General features: G+C 37.0%; 1 protein-coding gene across 1 annotated transcript; it reads left to right on the top strand.

The window, feature by feature from the left end:
- The first annotated feature begins 5417 nt into the window (after positions 1-5417).
- On the top strand, positions 5418-14208 carry LIN7C (lin-7 homolog C, crumbs cell polarity complex component). Its single transcript, XM_030864843.2, has 5 exons — positions 5418-5569; positions 9090-9208; positions 9468-9539; positions 11255-11464; positions 12061-14208. Exons 1-5 carry the CDS (start codon positions 5533-5535, stop codon positions 12214-12216), a joined length of 594 nt encoding a protein of 197 aa, XP_030720703.1. The 5' UTR covers positions 5418-5532; the 3' UTR covers positions 12217-14208.
- The last annotated feature ends 2335 nt before the right edge of the window (positions 14209-16543 follow it).

Raw genomic sequence — 16543 nt, forward strand, 5'->3', positions numbered from 1 at the left:
TAGGTCTCAGCAAAGAGAGCACATTACAAAGACCATCATAGTTTTCCAAAAATACAAATGTTCCTGTCATACTTGAGACTTTCTGAATCAAAATTTATATGATGGGCCTCTAGCATGAAAAAAATATGTATATATATATATATATATATACACATGTGCATACTCATACATACTGTTATATGTATCAACAAATTAGATAAATTAGATGGCATGAATATATATATTAGTTATATATAATATATAGTGAGTTTATATGTATTTGTATAGTTTTTCATAGTATTCCCTTATACTCCTTTTTATTTCTGTAAGGTTGGTAGTAATGTCCCCTCTTTTATTCCTGATTTTAGTAATTTGAATCTTCTGTCATTTTTTCCTGATCAGTCTAGCTAAAGGTCTGTCAACTTTGTTGATCTTTGCAAGGAACCAAATTTTGATTTCATTGATTTTTTTTCATGTATGTATATATTAGAAATATATATATATATATCCTACTTATGTATATATATACTACTTATATATACTACTATATATATTCTACTCCTTGTCTAATCTTTACTTTTTCTTTCCTTCTACTTATTTTGGCTTTAGTTTGCTCTTGTTTCTTGAGCTTCTTAAGATAAAAGTTTAGATTATTGATTTCAAGTCTTTCCTCTTTTTTAACATAGGCTTTTATAGCTATAAATTTCCCTCTATGTACTGCTTTAGCTGCACAATAAATGTATTTTTTTTAAGCCCTGAAGAGAATTCTGATGTGCATACTTGGTGAGAATATGCTGTATTTCTTTGCCACCATAGATTTTTGTTTGTTTGTTTTCCATTTCCCAGCATGGTTGCTGACCTTTTGAATCCACAAAGCTTTTCTTATAAAGCAAAGTGCCTTGGGTTTGGTTTGGTTGAATTTGCTTGCGGCTCAGAGATTTTTTTCACCGCCTTATCTAAAAAGCAAGGGCATGTTTGTTTTACTTGGTCTTTTCTGGGAAGTGAAGACTTAGGTTATATGGGCCCTTTTTAAAAAGCCCTTTCAGTTGGAATTTTACTTCTCTGCTTGTATTTCAACTAAGTGTGTTTTTGGCAGCCCTGACACAATGTTTATGTCATTTAAGCAGAGGTCAGCTAATAGTGAAAGCTTCCTGTGCTACCATAAACCCTCTCCCCTGGCCTCTGTACTTTATTTGCCTTGCTTTGCCCATGATTTGGCAGCATTATCACCCACTCCACGTGACAAGTGACATCATTGCTATAATGAGAATTCCAAGCAGCACCACTGGATCAAAGCCCATCTGTGTGCTTGCTCCCACACTTGACAAAACAAATTCCAAATTCATTCAGCATGCCAGTGCCATTTAGTCACTGTGACATATCCCAAATTTTGGACTCTGTGCAAAAACCAATCTGTGCCCACAGAATTAATCACGGAACACATTTTATGACGTTTGACAACAACTTAAAAGGTTCTCATCTTTGGCAGGTGGCTCTGCCAATCTGCAAGTATGTGCACGACAAATTCTGAACAATATATTGTATGGCTGAAAATACATCGTGCAGGATGAACACCCTGGAGAGAACCAGAGTGAGTCCAAACAATTCTGAAGTCTGTCTCAGTGACACATAAGCCAGACTGCTGTCTTGTGAAGGAGGGATGATGGCCTTAGGTACACATAGAAAGCCAAAGAAAAGGCAACAGCTCGTGTGCCAGTAAATGCTGAGAACATTGGCACAATTGCCTGTGTTGGCAGGACCAAGAGTTTGAGATGGCTAATTTAAGCGACAAGATCCTGGCAAACAGATTTATTTAGGGGAAGGGTGCGTCAGGAAGATGCCAGAAAAATACATCAATCTGTGCCTTTACATGTAGTGTAGAGTGATGATGAAACAATTGACATTAAAAAAGTAAACCCTTACACTTTAACATAACCTGCAACTCATTTTAACAAGTAGGGTTTACCTTAGATTTCTGGTATTCTGAGATGGGGTTTTATGTTCTGAGCTGAGATCTGTGACCAAGAAAAATTCCCCTCAATAGGTGTTCTTGTAGAGATTTCCCCATATTGTGGTGTTTAGTTGATTAGACCAAGTGTTTTCACATATTGTTTAATTTATTTAAAATGCAGGCTACTTCACTTTGACAAGATCATTCACTTCAAATAAAGAAAGCCATTTATCAAAAATTTTACTTTTCTGAGGAGTATATTATAGAAACTCGGTTGGAAAAAGAAAGAAAACTGAGACTTTAATTGTACTAATAGAAGCCTGAATAGGTCCTTTTGCGTAAAAGTAATGTTTTACTCTGTAATAAGATATAACTCTTTTAAATATCTATTCTATATAGTACTGCCTATTTGTATATGGTTCAACAGGCAATGAAATAGTAAAACATGCCACCTGGAGTGTCTGACTTCCTCACATTACTTTCCACTTTCCTAGCTTCCCTAGACAGCATTCTACCCCCAATTTTCCCCACCCACTCCAGTTTTCTCTTAATTGATGCTGTCTTAGTACATTCTATTTGCAATGTCTTGAGTGAAGAAAGTTTTCATACCTGCATCCTACTTAGGACTTTCATTTCTTATACAAAGATGACATTTGCATAATTTAGCTTTCACTGGGATTTGTCTAGACTCAGGCTTCCTATTCTGAGTGTTCCTCTCCATCTCCGAAGCAGGAAGTAATGCGAGGAAGCAACAGGTGAAGAGGAGTTTTTCCACAGGAAGAGCAATTCTCAATTAAGAAGCTGAGTGATTTAATAACCTGGCAGAGGCATACAAGCAAAAGCAGGTCTGCCTCATTTGTGCTCACAATTGCCTTCTTTGAGATGCGGGACAGCGATCAGTCTTCTCTTCCCATAAAGTGAAGGAGTTGGAACTCTCTAGATCTCTCCTAACTCTAATTCTCAAAGATACATGAATTAGGAAGGGACATTTTAGGAGATCTCTCCTTACAAATTAACTGATTCTTTTATTTACTTTGTACGTTGAATATAAATGGGTTCTTAATTAATTGAATCATATTTTCCCTGCTCAGAAGTAGCTCCTAATACTTTTTCTTCCTTACCTATGCTTCAAATAATTAATGATTTGTCATGTTCTGAGTCCCAATCCTTAGAATGTGACTTTTCATTCTTTTTATTCCCCTGCAAACTTTGAGGATCTTCTAATTATCCCTGGAATTGTGAAATTTCATGATTATTACGTGTATTAAAAAATTACCAAGGATAGGGAAAGAATCATTCAAAAGGAACAAAGCAAACAGTCCACAATCCCAGTTCATAAGAATAGTTCCTATTCCTGCCAATCAGAGTAGAACCACGTAATTCATGGGGCATGAGGTAAAGAACTTAGAAGGGTATTTCCTCAGTGGTGGGACACAATTAGCCCTTCACAAAAGACCCAACTGGTTCCACTTAACAGAGCTTAAAATCAAGCCTCAAAAAACAAAATTATTTTCAAGTGTTCTGTCTGCATTTCAAAACAAATCTCAAAAAATATTTATAGGAGTACAAAAATATCCAGCACCCAAAAAAGTAAATTTCACAATGCTTAGCCTTATTTAGTTAGTTAGTTACCAATCATGCAAGAAGCAGGAAACTATGAGCCACAATGAAGAGAAAAATCAATCAATAGAAGCAGTGCCAGAAATAGCACAGATGATAGACTTAGTAGACAAAGACATTAAAATTGTCATTATAATCTTATTCTATATGTCCAGGAAGCTAGAGGAAAGATTGAGCATGTTAAGTGAGAACATGGAAAATGTAGAAACACCCCCATACACACCCCTAAATCAAACTGCTAGAGATAAAAATGACAATATCTGAGATGAAAAATGAACTAGATGGGATTAAGAGAATATTAGATGTTGCAAAAAGGAAACAGAGAAAAGCTTGAAAAACCAAAACGAACAGAGCATCAGTGAGCTATAGACGATGTCAGGCAGAGGAATATATGTGTAAGTGGAGTTATCAAAGGAGAGGAGCTGGAGGATGGAGGAAAAGAAAATACTTGAAGAAACAGCTGCAACGTCTGCGTTTGTCTTTCTCCACGTGGTATTATTCTCAGTGCCTAGCAAGGTGCCTGGAAGACATTAAGTGTTTAATAAACATTTCTTGAATATCTGTGGCAACAAATGACAACAATGAATAAGAGATAAGTACATGAATGCTTTTGCAGGATATAAGGGCCATTAGGGGCCAAAGAAGGGGAAGAGGATGGAGAAAGGGAAGCTTAGTAGAAGTGGCATGTCTTCTGCAGCCCTGGAAGATGGGTTCAGTTTGAGGATGTATACAGCTTGGAGAACCAGAGGAAATGCGGAAGGGCATTCCACATAAAAACGACATAAATGAAGACTTGGAAGCAAGAAGAAACATGGTTTTGAATATTCTGCCTCTATTGGAGTGGTTATTGCATTGGAGGGATAATGAGAAATGAGGTTAGATAGATGAGTTAGGCTCAGAGTATGCAAGGCTTTAGAAAGAGGAAACAAGAGGAGAAGCCATTGAAAGTTTTTGTACAGAAACCTTTGATGATGGGATCAGGGTTCAAGGGGGAAAAGAGAGTATAATGGTGGCATTCGGATGGATTAGAAGAAAACATTATAGTTGAATGGAAAGGGTGGATCTGGGGCAACCAGGAGGTTAAAACAATCCTGTCATGAAGTGTTGAAAAGTTGTTTGTCAGCATAGACTAGCGCTCAAATAAATGTTAGTGGAATCTGAATACTGGGCAAATTAATATTTCACTTAAACTAAGGTCTAAAACTTTTCTTGGTTCATGAATTTCAAAAGTGGCCCTAAGAATCTATAATGTGTTAAGAATATTATTTGCTTCCCAATATTTCATTTACATAAGATTTTGGATCAGCTTTTTTAAATTGTTGCTTTGGGGTGCACCAAAGTGCCTTATTTTCTCGCTCACCCAGGTATGTTTCATGCTTTTTGCACTTTCCATCCTTATTCACAAACAGATTTCTAGGGAAAATTCATGCCTTGGATTGTTAAATCAATTAAAGCAATGCAGCCACAAATGGAGACTTTATATTTCATTTACACACCTGTCATCGAATCTCATTGTTTAAGAATGTAAAGAACTCGGAGACAGGACTCTTTGTCGGACAGAGGAGGAAACTGAGGCCGAAAGAGGATAAGTGAGCAGTCCAGGCTCACAGAGCCACGAATGGTCAAGGTGGAACAAGAATCCAGACTCTCCCACGTGGAGCCAAGAGTTCCCAAGAGAGTGGGATAAGGCTTGAATCCCCACGCAGGGGGCACGAGTCGGGAAAGGGGCTCTTTTCAATCGTAGTTGGCCGGGGGATTTGAGAACTTTACGACCGCTGCAGCTGCAGCACAAGACCGACCTCGGAAGCCCGGCACATAGGTACCCCGTACTCTAGAGACGGCCACGACGCTCGGAAACACCGCTCCCGTTCTCGCGATACTGGCCGGCCCCTGTTCCGAGCTCCTGGCTCCCGCTAGGCCCCTCCCCTCCACCTCAGCCCCTGTGTCGTCATTTCCTGTGGGTCTACAAGCAAAGGGAGAAGATGGCGGCGCTGGGGGAACCTGTGCGACTGGAGAGGGGTGAGTGGGGCCGAGGCAGGGACCGACGTGGGCGGAGGGAGTTGGGGAGTGCCTTATCCCCGGGGGGCGTGGGGCAGCCAAGCTCCGAGACCCGGAACTAGGTTGTCCCTCGCGTTGGCGCCGGTGGCCGCCGACGTTGCTGCGCCCGGCCCCGGGGAGGCCGCTTGCTGTTCCTGACTGATCCTCAGACCCGTCCTGTGTTCACACGAACCGTTCGGGAGCACAGCACAGTTCACCACCACCTGTCTGCATTCGCGGACACAACGCTGCACACGCTCTCCCTGGGTGGGCACGGCAGACGCAGCGTTCAGAGATGTGTCAAGCTGAGCAAACAACACACGCCCAGTTCGGACAGGCTACACACACTGCCCGGTGTTGGTGCGTGCACAACCCAGTGTCCCCGCCTTCACCCACACAGCCCGGACACACAGCGCGTTCCCACAGAACGTTCCCGCGTCCCCTTATTTGTGCACAAAACGCATCATTACTTCCACCACAACCTCACTTGTATTCGTATTGGGGGTATTTCCTGGCTGTGGGGCCCCTCCCGGGTACGGAGAAGGTGCTTTAAAAACACTCCTACTGAGCTGGTCTTGGGAAGAAGGTTACATAACTAGGCGGAATCGTGATAGATTGTAAAATACTTGAAAGTGCAGCCTTATTCCTTCTTTACAAATCCTACGATTGCTAACTGGCTGGTGGCTTGCTTTTTAGAGCAGGCTGTCAAGGAAAATAAAACCCGTTCTGCTGAGTAATTAGAAACGGAAAAGCCAGTGGAGGTACAAGGCTATGAGCCTTAAAGGGTCCTGTTGCAGATTTTCAGCATTCCACTCTTCCCCAAATGCTTTATTTCAAATAATTTCAAGCATACTTTTGACACACCAGTATTAGAAGTCATCGGTAAGAGTCAAAAAGTACAAACTAAACATTTGGAGTTCTAGTAGTAAACAAAGTATAGGATGGAGATTGAAAATATCTTGAAAATATTAGCATTTGCATTTACACTCTGAATATTAACTTCTGCTCTAAGAAAGGAATACATTTTTAGAATTGTATGTGGAGTCTTTCCTCATGCCTTCACACAAACTAGTGCACGCTTAACATTGTTTATCCCTTATGGTGTTCACTATTTGTAAGTCTCTTTACAAGTGATGTTGTTTTTCTCCAGCCCACCAGACCATTAATTAAAGTATCATTTTTGACAGAGGAGTAGCTACTCTGGGAAGACTTGCTAAGTTAGGCCTAAGACTGTGACATCTTCTCCCTGAACACAATGACACTGTGCTTTGTAGATGGGAACAAATTTGTTTGGTGTTAACAGGAGTAGGTGTTTTTCTTTGAAAGCCAGGTGTAGGATTCTAACATGTTGGCGGTCTTTTGTATTTTTAAGTGCAGTACAAAATATGAAACTTCACCTCTGGCATTTAGTTTTGGTAGTCATGGCTTTGTTTTCTCCTATTTAAGAGTTCATTTTAGTTCCACAGTAGTTCCACAGCTCAGAACCTTAGTAGGATGAACTGACAGTGGATGCCATTTAGCAGAATAAGAAAGTCAGATTACACCAACTCTGATTCTTAATACTTAGCATTATGTTTAACAGACTTTATTAAGAAACTCTTCCAGCAATCCTACAATATAAAAATAGTGCATATGATCAAGATCCTGAATGCCTTCAAAGTCGTCAAAACAAGATTCAGTGGAACCCCTTTGAGCACATACTGGGTACAGTGTAGGTTCAGTAAAGAGTATTTTACTTTTTCAGTTTTTTGTTAATTGGAAATTTTTATAGAGCTTACATATTGTAATTTTGTAAGTTAGAATATTTGATGAACCAGCACTCCTCATTCACCAGCCATTCTGGTGGTGGGAGATCAGAATGGGGAAAGTCTTTTTCCATTGCATTGGATTAACAACAGTTTAAGCTTTTATTACCTGAAATTGAAGAATCTACTTCTTTCTTCACTACAATTTATTCCTAGGTTTCCAGATGCAAACACATACGAATTCTATAAAGAAAAAAGTTCCAGTCCTTCAGTATAATATAAAATTCAGAACTTCTTCCATTTAAGACAAAAGGAGGCAAGGAATTTAGAATAATAGGTACTCTAGCCCCCTGTGGTACAAAAAAAGTTAAAAACAAAAATCCAAGGGAGATAGTCAGTGTTGGAACATGACTGAATCTTGTAAAATTTCTTAATTCATAAAATACTTACCCTCACACTTCCCAATGAGACCTGCCTAACATGCTTAATGTATTTGTATAGATGTGTAGAATCCCTTGTTTCTTATGATTAATTGGTCCTGATGTAACATAACATTTATGCTCGCTATATGCCAGACCCTTACCGTGTATTTTTGTTTTAGTCTTCAAGTAATTCTTATAAAGGAGATACTGCTATTTCCATTTTACAGTGGAAAACAGACACAGGGAGGTTAAGTAACTTGCCCAAGATCACACAGCTGTTACTGAGACCAGATGCACAGTGTTTTAATAAAGACAAGCTCAGTCAAATACATGTTTAGAAAATACAAAACAATTTAGAATAATAGAGTACTATAGCCCCCTGTGGTACAAAAAAGTTAAAAACAAAACTCCAACGAGAGTTAGACAGTGTTGGAACTTGACTGAATCTTATAAAATTTCTTAATTCCTAAAATACTTAGCCTCACACTTCCCAATGAGAATTGCCTAACATGCTTAATGTATCTGTATAGATGTGTAGAATCCCATACACTGTGTATCCCAAATACACTGTGTTAATGATCCTAAGTTGAAAACAGACCAGTTAATTTTACTCACTTCTATCATTGTTTTAAATGTGTTCCTGCGAGTAACTGCACCTATTATTGAAGAGTTTTCCTATCTACATACATATTACGTTTCCTTTTGGGAAATAAACAGTGATTTCACTAGCACACTGTTTTATACTGTTCAGTGCTTTGGTTACTAATGATGGTAGGTAAATTTTTATTGACTAAATAGCTTCTGGTAATACTGTCAGCTTTTCTGAAGCGGTACAGTGTTCATGTGTCTATGACATTTGAGCTCCAGTCCTTTCCTGTGACATTTAGTACTTTATATTTGATTTTCCTGTGTCTCTCAAAGGTGCTGTTTTCCAGATTTTATGCTGGTGCAACATCAGTATACCTAATCCACAGTAAAATTTAACATTCTTCTCAGACTTTACATTCCCATCCTCCATACATGAACACACACACAAACATACCACACACAAGTTCATACTCATGCTTTTTCTCTCTGTGTTATACGTATTTCTTGTTAGTCGTTAAGGAATGAATCCTAAATGCTGCGCTGTTACACAAGCATTTAGAGAGTATTCTGGGACTTCCCTGGCAGTCCAGTGGTTAAGACTCCATGCTTCCACTGCAGGGGGCACGGGTTCAGTTCCTAGATGGGGAACTGAGAGCCTGCATGTCGCGTGGCATGGCCAAAAAAGAAATAAATATTAGAGAATATTCTGAGAAAATTATCTATCAGTGTGTGTTTGTTTAACTATAGATATTTGTAGAGCAATTGAATTGTTGGAAAAACTGCAAAGGAGTGGAGAGGTACCGCCACAGAAACTGCAGGCTTTACAAAGAGTCCTTCAAAGTGAATTCTGCAATGCTGTAAGAGAGGTGAGTAAATGGTATTAAAATTTACTAAAAATTTGAGTTAATTAGGGTAAGGTAATATTCTGAAATTTGGGTTCAGAGTTTCTTAAAAAAGTGAACTTTAGAACCTGCCTCTCTTGTTTTTGGAATTTCTAATAGAAAAACATTTTACAAAGATGCATAACTTTGTCTAAAATTTTAACACATTCAGTAACTTCACAAAGAGCTCAAACATGGTATATTCTGAGATTTAAAATCGCAATAATAACTTCGGGTTTTGCAGGTATATGAACATGTTTACGAGACTGTGGACATCAGTAGCAGTCCTGAAGTGAGAGCTAATGCGACTGCAAAGGTACATTTTTTTCATTTATTAAAAGGGAGAGGATTCTTCATAAATTAAAGGTTTAAAATGTGCAATTATTAGATTCACGATAGGCTTATTTTGAAAACTAACAGTATCTTTCAGGGTACACTAAACTTCTCGATTCCTGAGAAATAGGACTTTTTTAATTGGTTTTACAAAAGATATTTTATGCAGTTTAGATGATGCATTAAAAATATACTTGCACACAAATAATACATATATACATAGTTGCTATATGTAATGTATATATCATTATTTAAATATTCATCAGAATTCTGAGGTATGAATTATTAGCCTCACTTTATTGGTGGGGAAGCATCAGATTAGGTTACTTACCTCAAACCACACAAATAGTTAATGGTAGATCTGGGGTACTCCCTCCAAGTTGTGCTTCACTTTCTCCTTAACGTTAACTCTGCAAATAGGAGGTTACCTCTTCAGAGCTGCAGGTGGTAGGTTTTATGTGCTTTTCTCTGCCAGTATTTTCCTCAGATAATTCAGGCATTGACCTCAGTGTCCATCATATGTGGTTAGAATAAGTTAATATCGGCAGTAGGTGACTTAAACTAGAACTAGTCATTAATAGGTAGTTTTTCATTGATAGTTACTGGTTCACAAAAGGCAGTATTGGATTCTCTGTTGAGTACAAACACTTAAACATGTGGGTATTATTTGACAGAGTAGGAAAAAACGATTAAAACTTGGGTTTAATTGCTGACTTTCACAGCTGCCTGAATTTCTGAGCCTCAGTTCCATTATCTGTAAAATGAGGCCTCTTTCAGAGCTTAGAATGTGGTGGTATTCAACAAATCTTGATTTTCTTTCTCTCTTCCTTCCCATGTTTGCTCACGTACCCTGATCCAACACAAAAAAAAGAGTACCAGATTACTTAATTATCTTTAAAAGCAAAATGAAACCCAGAATCTCAACTCTGTTAGAATTAGTCTAGATTAGTCTAAATTTGAAAGTTTTAAAGATGTGGCTCTGTTTCACAATTCACATTGACTCTGTGTACCCCTCTTTTTTTCAATATTGAGTTATTTCTTGATGAGTTAGTATACAGTGCAAATAGTACAGCCGCCAGAATGACTGCATTACAAGGACAGCTGCCTCTGTACAGGTTGCGTAGGTGGGCTGCGCCCTGCCCAGAAGCCCCTGGAGGGGCCAGGCTTCCCAGCCCCCAGAGCTCAGGGCTGCTGGCATGTGAGGGGAGGGGTTCTCTTTAGTGTGCACATTGTTCATCTTCCTAGCAAGCCTGCTTGCCAAGCACTGCACAGAAGTTCTGGGCACTGGAAGGCCTAGGAGTGGCCTGAACGACCTTAACACTCCTGCATAATCCCAGGGTAGGCTTTTCACTCATCCTCCTTAAAACACCATCTGCTTAGCTTACCTTCACTGTCAGTGCATTTGTGGGCATTCAGACGTCAAAAATATTTACTTCAAAAGTGTTTTTTAAAAAGGGACAAAAGAATGAAGTGAACAGGGGCTTCACTGGTGGCGCAGTGGTTGAGAGTCCGCCTGCCGATGCAGGGGACACGGGTTTGTACCCGGGTCCGGGAAGATCCCACATGCCGCGGAGCAGCTGGGCCCGTGAGCCATGGCCGCTGAGCCTGCGCGTCCGGATACCGCAAAAAAAAAAAAAAAAAAAAAGAATGAAGTGAACAAATGTCCTGTTTTTTTAAGTACGTAAAATTTTCTTTCAGGCTACTGTTGCTGCATTTGCTGCCAGTGAAGGACATTCTCATCCTCGAGTTGTTGAGCTCCCAAAAACAGAAGAAGGCCTTGGATTCAATATTATGGGAGGCAAAGAACAAAACTCTCCAATCTATATATCCCGAATAATTCCAGGTGGAATTGCTGATAGACACGGGGGTCTCAAGCGAGGAGATCAACTCCTTTCTGTTAATGGAGTGGTAGGGATGCATTTTATTTCTACTTGTAGCAATGTGTTGTGACCACTTGGGGGTGTACTTGAGTTATAGAAACAGAAGATGTAGGGAAAAACCAAAGAAGCTTTGTAGTTTAGAAATCCCTTGGGGGAATCTTAGGCACTACTGTTTAGTAGAGTGATACTTTTTGAAGCACTTTGGGTGTGTTTTGCTTCTTTCCAATGTAAATTAACAATGCTTAGTGTGATTTTTATGAAGTAACTAAGGTCCTTAGTAGTTAAGGCAATACATTAAATTAAAAGTCTATCCTCAATTTAGTCTTATAGAATGGCAATTGCCTGATTTACTTCTGACCTAGTGAAATAATAGGGCATGTAGATTGATATGCTAATTATTTGGAACCTAAAGAACCAGTTCCTAAACTACAAACAGAATATGATTTAGCAGAGGATTTTACACTGATTAAAATGATAAAGCAGGATTATTTCATAGGTTTATAGTTTGAAATATAACATTAAAAATTTTTTACTTGTGTATATTTTAAACATTTTTCATTTTGAGTTACTTACAAAACCTAGATATTAATTGTGTTTGTGTCTGTGTGGTTTTTCTTTTCCTAGAGTGTTGAAGGAGAACATCATGAAAAAGCTGTAGAACTGCTGAAAGCAGCTCAAGGAAAGGTTAAATTAGTAGTACGGTACACACCCAAGGTCTTGGAAGAAATGGAGTCACGCTTTGAAAAAATGAGATCAGCAAAACGCAGGCAACAGACCTAAAACTTTACACTCCATTTTGCTTTTAGATAGAGAAGTTTTACTTGTGACCTACTGATGGCCGCAATGCCAATGATTGTAAAAAAAAAAACAAAAACACTTCCCGTGAAATCCTCCTTGCCATTTTATAAATGCCTATTTTAACATCATTTATGGTTCCAGAGATGCATACACTTTTTTCTGACAAGAAAAAGTAAAAAGGTGATGAGGGCAATTCCGTCCTGCTGTTTTTACAGGCCTTTTTCAACAAATGCAGATTTTGTCATAAAGTTGTTATAGATTTTTAAAAATGCTTTTTTAATATTAAAATGTACTTTTACATTCTTAACCTTTTTTTAGGGAAAAAAAGTTTTCTTTATTTGGCTGCTTATTTAAAAATAACAGTTCTCCATTCTTTTCTTTGCTTTTTTTTTCACCTGTAACATTTCTTTATGGTTTTCCAAGAAATTAAACATAACAGTCTCAGCTACAGCAGTTTATTACACTATCAATGTTAACATTGATGTGTTTTGTATTTGGAACACACACATAATATATATTATCAATGGTAAATTATAACTCAGCACAGTGGAAGTTTTTTACTTTTATTTAAACATAATATATAATGAATATTCATTTATACTGATTTATAAAAGTTTTTAAACACTGATACAATCATTGCTAAAATATGTATTCTTTCATAATATTTGAGTAGTGAGGCAAGAGAATGTAATTTGATTGTTAGCAATACTGATAACATCTTTCTATTTATAGTCAACAATATATCATAAATTACAAATGCAAAAAGAGGTTTAGTTTTCATCTTTTGCAAATTTTTTTAATGCTATTCATTTTTATTTAAATATATTTCTTATATTTTCATCGTTCCATTTCTAGAGATGAGCCAGTTAATAAGCCAGTGGTGGGAAATAGCAAAGAAGAAAAAGTAATACCTTTAACCTCACTAGGCTAAAGAGTTACACACACTTAAGTAGCTCAATTTAAAGACTTGATATTAAATAGGAAAAAGATAGAAGGGTATATTTAAGATATATAGAAATCATGAGGTGATACATTCATAAGAATCTGCAGACGCTTTGTCAAAATGAGTAAGAACTCATTCACTAGTTGGATTTAGAGATGTGATCTTTATGATTCAGTTATAATGATGGGAATTCTGAGATACTTTGATTTGTCCACTGGATGTCACTGTTTTACTGAAAGGCAGCTATTAGTGGATGACGGTGACTGAGGTCTTTTTAAAGGCAGAAATTAAAGAGGTAAGGTTCATTTTCAGACACAACTTACAGGAACATTTGTCAGGCTTTTAAAAATTTTAAGTGACAGGTGCTAGAAAGAAAATAATGGATTGAAATACATAAGGAATTTACAATAATTATCAACCCTGTGTAAAGAGTGGGCATTTTGTGACATTCCTTCAGGAAGAATGGAAATGTGTATCTTTTTCTGCATGTTTGTGAGCACTGTGAGTCTTAAAAGATTATTCCAGTTTCCAATGATTTTCAGAATAAAAGTCAGCATTGTTATTTATCTTTTAGGTATTGAACACTGGATTGCATGGTTGAATGTGTCTTCAGTCCACTACAAAATGTGCTTGTTATTGATAGGATCATGTTATTAAATTGTATATTTCCAAATTAATTGATGTTTTAAAAATGTTGAGACCAAAGTAGTGTAGAAGAGTTACAGACTTAATTTAATTGTAAAATAATTAGAGGTATTTGTTGTAGAGCTTTATATATTAAAGAGCGGTATCGGTGCATATAAAAACAGTAATATTATTGTTATGCTTGTATCCTTGCATTACATGGTAACTAAACCCTGAAGAAATCTTAGTATTACTACAGCTGCAGTAGCTTTTAAGGGTGTGTCAACATTTCATTATAAATTATAGCTTCCTGGTTCAGTATCTCAGCTGTTTCAGAACTTTCAGCCAAGTTAAACCTTTCTTGGTGTTGAAACTTAGTAAGTTGAGTAAGCTATTTTTTGTTTCTTCTAGAGTAATCCACAATCTGTTCTTTGTGTGGGTTGGCACTTATTTGTAATTCTTAAAATATGGATAGCTTAAAAGAGCCAAATACAGTAGTTTTGCTTGCTCCCGTTGAGCATGAGTAGCAGTAGTTTATTTTCTTTAATGCAGTTTTCATAGCGTATCCCAGAATTTTAAATCCTGACCATAGAAAAATGCAGTCATTCAGTGGCAGAGATGTACGATAGTGGTCTAGTATAGTGAGGAAATGAAGGCAATTTTCATCTTATAAATGTATGATTCATGAACATAACTAGGTACATAGTATATAGTAGGTGTTTGATTTGTAAATTATAAATATAAATTATCTTCCCTTCCCAATTTCCATTTATTTTCTTGGTATTTCAAAATGAGTTGACTCAGTGATTCTCAGCCTTAGCTGCACATTAGAATACCCTGCAGGCCTTTAAAAAATAATGACACTTGAGTCCCATCTGATACCAACTCAATCAGAATCTCTGAGGTGGGGCCAGATGCTTAGTTTTTCAGAGCTTTCCAGCTGGTTCTAAAGGACACCGAGGGTTGAGAACCACTTGTTTTCCCCTTTATAAAATGCTCTAAGTACACTTTTGGAAGTATCAGAATAATTCAGTTTACAGCTACTACTAAATAGCTGCAAATGTAATGATTGGTACAATTTCTTAGTAATTTCTTTAGGAAATAAAGGTACTTGGCATTCCTTATTTGGGAAGTAACTACAGCCTCCCTTTTTCTTTCTTTTTTTTTAAGTAAAATATCAGTAGTTTAAATGTAAATTTTTAATGTCTGTCATCTTTCTGCCCCCTTTCCCTTTAAAACTTTCAAAAATAAATGTTTATTATTTGAGAAGCATATTTAAAAGTTACAGATGAGAAATATTTTCATTGATAATTATGTGCTACCTTCATATGGCCACTTTATCCATTAGTATAACACTAGGTTGTAGTGGCCTAATTCTTTGGGGTTTGATAATTCAGATGTGTTTTTTAAAAAACAAAACATTGTCTTCCTCTTCTAAATTTTTGAAAGTTACTTTGCTCAAGTACTTTGGCTCAATACTTTGTTTACAATACAGATGGATATTATAGCATTTAATAGAAGAGATGGCTACGGATTATCTGAAAAGAATGTCAGCATGACTTGATGTAGACTTAAAAGAATATATGTTGTGAGTATTTTATTATGTGGAATGATCATTGAAATATTAAGGACTCTAGTAATTGTATTTCCTGAATAAATGTATGTTTATGAATTTTCTAACATATATTTTTGTTGTTCCTCTACTGACAATCTGGTTTATAGTTTTTATTGTCCAAAATGTTACTAACAGTGTTTCTTCAAAGGTGGTTGTAGTTCTATAATGATGAAATAGTGGAAAAGCCCAAATTGCTTCCACATTAACTTTCAAGAACTTCCAAACTAATTTGTATCTGGACATAGTTTTTAAAAACGTTAGTAAACAGTATGCTTCTACTTTAAGTTTGAAGTAAAGGAATATAATAGCCAAAATGGATTTAACGCTTTTTCAGTGGATGGCTTCATTTATCAATTTAATTCTGCTTCAAAGGCTTATTTAAAATAAATTTGTATTAGTTATATTCTTGTTCTTTGGATTTGAAAAATTTTGATGCAACTACACAATGTGCTTCTGAAAGAAATGTATAAAATAACTTTTAAATGAGGTAAAAGCATACTGTGGTGGTTACTGGAATGAAACTTCAAATTCCCATATTTTGCTTTGCCTTTCGTAAAACGTCAACTACAGAAAAGATTCTCTTGTATTATTTTAAGAGAGGCTGTCTGGCATGTGATTGAGAGCACAGAATCTGGAGCCTGACTGTCCTGATTTGTAATCCTAGATTCACTATGACTGTGTAATCTTACACAAGTTACCTCTCTGTGCCTTAGTTCCTTCATCTGTCGTGTGTAGTAAGGATGCCTATACGTGTCATATGATCTGTAAATCCCTTAGAAAGGTGCCTGCATAGTAAGTGCTGTTTGTTTGTGTTCGCTGTTATTTTTGAGTATAATAGCTTCAGGACCTTATTAACTAAAGGAAGACATTGTGGCCAAATAATTAAAATTAGCAAGTTCTTATTTTTGATGCCTAGAAAACAGATAAGCAACCTTCAAATTATGCTTGAAAATAAGAAATAAGATTCATAGGAATTTTCAGATTTCACTCTGATCAAAGAAACTCCTGGAATTCTAAAAGTAGTGGAGTTTGAGGGATGTAGGGTTGAGGTCGCATTCAGAATGAAAATCATAAGAAAATAAGTCCCAATAAGGGACTTGTTCAATCAGAAAAGCAATTTGTGGGGA

This window comes from Globicephala melas, chromosome 8, assembly GCF_963455315.2.
Source record: "Globicephala melas chromosome 8, mGloMel1.2, whole genome shotgun sequence".
NCBI classification, from domain to species: Eukaryota; Metazoa; Chordata; class Mammalia; order Artiodactyla; family Delphinidae; genus Globicephala; species Globicephala melas.